Genomic DNA, 5,848 nt, shown 5'->3' with positions numbered 1-5,848 from the left:
GAGTTTGAGTCTCTGATCTTTTGTCTGAAGACTCGGGAGGGAGAGTTTCTTTCCGCCGGCTTGGGAAGCTTTTAGCTGGGTGATGTGTTGGTGGAGCATGGGGCTGTTTCTGTTTCTCTCTCTCTTTCTCCCCTTTCCGTTCCTCCGTTGATTTACTCATTCTCTTGTGTTTTTTCAGCACGTAGTTTTTGGAAATTTTTTGCTGGTTCAAAATGTTTTCAAAAAGAAAAAATCCAACAAAAAAAATATAGGAAAAAAAAAAAAAGAAAAAAGAAAAAAAGACGAGAAGGCGGGAGGGTATGGGGAGATGAAGGCCCCCTGTCCCCATCCTGCTCGGCCGTCATTTCGCTGCCGGCGGGTGCGGCGGCATCTCCCGGCGCGTCTCCGGCGGGCTCGCTCGGTCCCTCCTGCCCGCCGCCACCGCCGCCGCCGCCGCCGCTGATGCGGCAGACGATGGGCGGCCGCCCTCCCGCCTCCCGCCGCCGGCTGCGGGGCCGGGTACCTTCATGTGTTTCCGCAGGGAGCTGGGGTGCGTGTAGGATTTGTCGCACATCTTGCACAGGTAGGGCTTATCCGAGGTGTGGACGTGCATGTGCTTCTTGCGGTCGCTGCTGTTGGCGAAGCGCCGGTCGCAGCCTTCGAACTCGCACTGGAAGGGCTTCTCCCCTGCAAGAGAGCGGCGCAGCAGCGGGGTGAGCGCGGCCGCCCCCGCGCAAACCCCGCACAGCCCCGCGCCGAGTTTCCCCGCCCTCGCCCTCCTCTCCCAGTCGCTCCGTACAGCAGTTTCCCAAAGCAAGGGGCCGGGAGGCTGTGTCCCGGTACCCGCAGCGCGGGAGGGCCGCATCGCTCACGCCTTGCCCTGAAGCGAGGCAACCCCTGTCCCCCTCCTGCTTTTCCTACCAAAACCCCGGGGATGTCCCGGCATCTTGCCTGATTTTATTTCGACGGGTGCCGACCCCGAAAGGGATTGAAGAAGAAAGACGATTAAAAAAAAAAAAAAAAAAAAAAAAAAAAAACACCAAACCAAACAAGCATCACCGAGCCGTTTCGCCTCGGTACCAAATCCGCTATCCTGTTAAACTGGAAACCATTACCGACAGATTTAAGGCCGGGTATATTGTTTCGTGTATGGATATTCGAGATAAACGCACATCCGCTGGGAAAACTAAACGTCTGTAAAATACTTCATTTAATTTTCATAGGGATTCCTCTCGCCCGGCTGCCAGGACTCCAAATGCCGGGGAGTACTTTGGAGGTGAGAACTCCACATTCCCCCGCCTTTGGAGGGGGAAGCATTTAACATTAGATTCGATTAGCACCTAAATTGTTTCTTAAAGACATCCGCTCAGACACAATGACTTCAGTGCGGGCATCTCATGCAAATACATTTCTCAAATTTTAAACCTTGTTAAAGCTCGTCTCGCACCTCGCATCGGGCTTAGCACTTGAGAAAACAATAGGCCTCGAGATTTTTAGCCTTTCTCCGGGTAAATATTTGGAGTGGAAGTCGCTAAAATATTTGGCCGCCTTTTATGAAATAGTCTGGCACGGTTTGAGCCGGCAGGAGTAGTAAATGAATAATAGATGAGGAGGGAGGATGCGTTTATTTTTGCTACCCTTCGGCTCAGGCGATTTTCCATCAGGAAAGCCTGAGCTCCCTCGATCCTCTTCCACCTGATTTGGGTGGAAGTTTCCGAACCTCAAATCCTCTGGTTCCCTATTACATAATTTAATAAACTGTTGCAAAAACACCTTAAATCACATCGAGTGAGACCTTAAAAACAATTTTTTTTAAATGAGAAAATTTTATTGCCTTGCTCACACCATTTAAATTTAATGGAAAACATTCCCAGAAAGGGACTTTTTGCCACTTCTAACGGGATTTAGGACTAATGATTGATTTTGCAAGTATTTATATAGTTTCTCTCGGCATCCATAAATAGAAGCCATGCTCACAAGCGCTGAAGTTTTATGCGAATACGTTGCATAGAGCAAATGACTGAGGCGTTTCAGATGGATGGATGGATGGATGGACGGACGGACGGACGGATGTCTTCCCGTATTTTAGCAAGACGGCAAAATTTGGTTAGCGCTGTATTCCGCGTTTCTGCGGAAAGACTCTGCTCAACCTCAGCACGAATCTACAGCTCTCACTCCCAATTTAAAACAAATCAGTAAAATATCCCTTCGAAATCTGGAATGGAGGGGGGTGTATGCTGCTGGGGAATAAACCAAAACAAACGCAGCCATGTGATGGAGAGGGTTAAAAAAATAAACTGGAAGCTTATTTTATCACTCTCCTAATTTAACATCATTCTGTCTGAGTATCTATCAGTTTACACATATATATATATACACACATATATAGGCACGGGCAGAGGGAGGAAATCTGGCGAAAGAAACCCGAATTACCTGTGTGCGTCCTTTTGTGAATTTTGAGATTTTCTGATCTGGCGAAAACTTTTCCGCAGCCAGGGAAGGGGCAGGGGAAGGGTTTCTCTCCCGTGTGCACTCGGATATGATTGACCAGTTTGTATTTCGCTTTGAAAGGTTTGCCTTCACGGGGACACTCCTCCCAGTAGCAGACATGGTTGCTCTGCTCGGGTCCCCCAACGTGCTCCACCGAGACATGGGTGACCAACTCGTGCATGGTGCTGAAAGTTTTATTGCAACTTTTTTTGGGGTTGTTCAGCTGTTCGGGATCGATCCACTTGCAGATGAGCTCTTGCTTGATGCACTGCTGCCGCATGTAGCGGAAAAAGGCACCTGGGTGGTGGTGGTGGTGGGCTGCCATGTTCATGCCCATATTCATATTCATGGGGCCGTACTGGTTGTGCAGCTGAGCCGCCGAGTAAGGGTCAGTCCTGGGGCTGGAAACCTGGCGGTACTGATCCGACCGGGCGAATACCTCCCCCGGCAAGCCCAGTCGCATCTGCCCGTTGAGAACATTTTGGGAGGCGTGGGGACCGTGCTGGTCGTGGATGCCCGGGAAGAGGAGGTGGCTCTGAGCGTCCGTGTGCGGGTGGTGCAGGCTGCCGGCCGCAGGGCCGAAGATGCCGTGCTGTCCGCCGGCCGGCGACGAGTCCCCGAAGCCCCGGCTGCGAAACAAGAAGTCCCGGGTAGAGTTGAAGGGCGCCCCGGAGTAGGAGCCGACATGAGCGGCGTGGGGGCCCAGGGCGGCGGCAGGGTAACCGGGCGCCTGCGAGGTGAACGCCGAGCTCTGCCCGGGGGAGAGGTCGTGGGCGCCGGCGTTGAGCTTGAAGGCGCCCATGTGCGCCGCCGCCGAGTCCACGAAGCTGTTCTGCGCCGCCAGGCTCAGCTCCCGGTCCTGCATCTCCGCCGCGGCCGAGTGGTGGTGCCGGGCGAAGGTGCCCACTCCGAGGGCCGGGAACTGCGGGCCGGCGTCCAGCAGCATGGTCCGCGCCGCTCCGGGGACGCTGCGGCCGCTGCCGCCTCCCCGCTACAGCCTCCGCCTCCGGGCTGCCGCCGCCCGCCCGCCCGGGCGCGGGGCCGCCGCCGCTCCGNGCCCCCCGCCGCTCCCGGGCCTCCGCTTCTCGTTTTATCCTCCGCCGGGCATTAGCGGTGTCTCTCACGGAGAAAAACTTGCAGCCGCGGGTTCCCACGGAGCGAAGGGACCCGGGGGGTGCCCCGCGCCGCGCAGCCCCCGCCCGCCGCGGCGGAGGGGCGTGAGGAGGGGGGCAAGGAGGGGGGGTGCCGGAGGCGGATTAAAAACAATAAGGGCGGCGGTGGGGGTGGGGAGGGGAGGCGGGGGGCGGGAAGGGGCCGGGGAGTGCCGGAGAGCCGCGGCGGCGGAGTTGCAGCCCCGCTCCGCCCGGGCCCTCGCTGCCTTTCGCTCTTCTGTTTATTTCGGTGGGCGCTGCTGAGGCGGCGGCTTTTTATTCCCCCCCTCCCCCTCTTTTTCTTCCCTCCCTCCCCCGGCCTCTCTCCTTCTCCCCGCCCGCACTGGCGGCTCCTCTCCCAACGCCGCCTTCACCCGCCGCCCGGCCGCTCTCCCGGCTCCCGCTCATTGGCCCAAGCCGCCCCGTCCATCCGGGCGCCCCCGGCCACCGGCTAATGGCGGAGCGGCCGCCCCGAGCCCTGCCCGCCCCACCGCCCGCCCGGCCCCGCACCGCACGGGCCCGCTCGGCGCCGGTGGCCGTCTTCAGCCCCGCACTGTCGGTGGCTTCTTGATTTTTTGGGGGAGTCACCCCCCCACCCACCCCCCGTCTCCCCCTAGGCGAGGGGAAGGGGTGGCGCGGGGAGAGGCGCGCCGATCTCGGAAAATATCGATGTACGCTTTGGCATGTGATCCTGCCTCGGGAGGCAAACAAACAAAGCGAGGGGCTTAAAATATAACCCCCGCAGCCCCTTTCCTCATTTCGGCTAAAGCAGATGAAGCCCGTGATCGATAAAGGGAGCAAGGGGGGAATCAAATAAAAGTCACGTTGACGGGGCGAGGGTGGCTGGGACCAAAAAACCCAAATAAAATAAAAATTAAAACATAAGACAGAACCGTTGCCCTGGCTGTTTGGGCTTTTAAACCACTTATGTGGGAGCAGAGAAGTCGATCTGCGATCTGCATGTGTTGTGAATGTGTATCTGAGAGCAGATGCTTTAGGAGTTTTCCTTTTCTTTTCTCTTTCTTGAATAAAGAAACAAAAACAAACCCGAAAAAAAAAAAATCCCTACCCAAAACCCCACCCTGCCATTGTTATTTGGAAACCGGATTCTTACATGGCAGGAATAAAAAGCATAAAGCCGACACACACACACACACACACACACACACACACACACACACACACACACACATACACACACACACAGAGCAAACAAGTCCCCTTCCCCTCCCCCTCCAGTAAATACACGTCTGGCCCCTGATTCGGTTTGTTTTGTAGTGGCTGAAAAATAATCATCTCGAGGCCAGCAGCTCACCAATAAATAAGGCTTTGTAAAAATCAAAGCCTGGCATAACATTTGCCGTCTTAACTGCCCTGCACGAAACCTTGCGTTTCTGTACCCATCAGTTCTCTGCTTGGCAGAGAAGCAGCCCAAAATATAAGGGTTTGTGTGGTTCGGGGGCTCTTTTTAAAATTCTCTCTTCGACATTCTTCCTATGACTCCTCATGGCATTAAATCCCACATCAGACACAGGCAGGCTCAAACCTGGACCAACAACGTCCTAGTGAGAGCTTTACAGAGAGAGATGATGGATGGATGGATGGATGGATGGATGGATGGATGGAAGGAAAGCAGGAAGGAAGGAAGGAAGGCAAAGGTAACACTGCCTACCAACCAAGGTCTTTCCCATCATTGTCACTAAATGGTCAAAATATTTCCAAGACTGACCGAAAGTGTTTGAAATGTGCCGGGACCGGACATTAGTCTTTGAACAAGGCGAGGATTTAAATTGGGAAGAAGTGGGTTTCCTTCTAATCGGAAATGGGCAATAGGAGGTAAACCGAATATTAATGCAGAGCTGCACCTCTGATGCCAACAGCCTTTTTCTCTTTGCTCGCTGTCATTTCTGTCCTGCCTTTGCAGGCAGGAGTGTCTGCTCCCCAGATCTTGCCTTTCTAGGCTGTAGCTTGGGAGCATATGCTGTCCTTGTACTGACCCCCCTCCCCGGCTCCCAGGAACAGACCGCGAACAAATTCTATTTTCCTTCTCTGAAAAGATTTCTAGGTGGAGGTCTGAGCGCAGTCCTTCACCGTTGCTGGGGTTTTTGAGAGCCCAAGCTGAAGAGGAAAGCTTGGTCTCCTGCATCGTCTGCCTCCAGATTAGTGAAAAAAACCACACAGAAAACTAGACTTTCGCATACACTCCCCCCCGGCGGAGTCGTATCCGG

The 5,848-nt window shown here is 54.7% G+C and overlaps 1 protein-coding gene across 1 annotated transcript; it reads right to left on the bottom strand.

Moving 5' to 3' along the window:
• Positions 1 to 340: 340 nt before the first annotated feature.
• On the bottom strand, positions 341 to 3,415 carry ZIC2 (Zic family member 2). Its single transcript, XM_041423390.1, has 2 exons — positions 2,413 to 3,415; positions 341 to 666 (listed from the first exon to the last, which is right to left on the bottom strand). The coding sequence occupies exons 1-2, from the start codon at positions 3,413 to 3,415 to the stop codon at positions 341 to 343; spliced, it is 1,329 nt and encodes a 442-aa protein (XP_041279324.1).
• Between the last annotated feature and the right edge of the window lie 2,433 nt (positions 3,416 to 5,848).

This window comes from Onychostruthus taczanowskii, unplaced genomic scaffold, assembly GCF_017590055.1.
Source record: "Onychostruthus taczanowskii isolate IOZ18803 unplaced genomic scaffold, ASM1759005v1 scaffold77, whole genome shotgun sequence".
Classification (NCBI taxonomy): domain Eukaryota; kingdom Metazoa; phylum Chordata; class Aves; order Passeriformes; family Passeridae; genus Onychostruthus; species Onychostruthus taczanowskii.
This window is presented reverse-complemented; position numbering and strand designations above follow the sequence as displayed.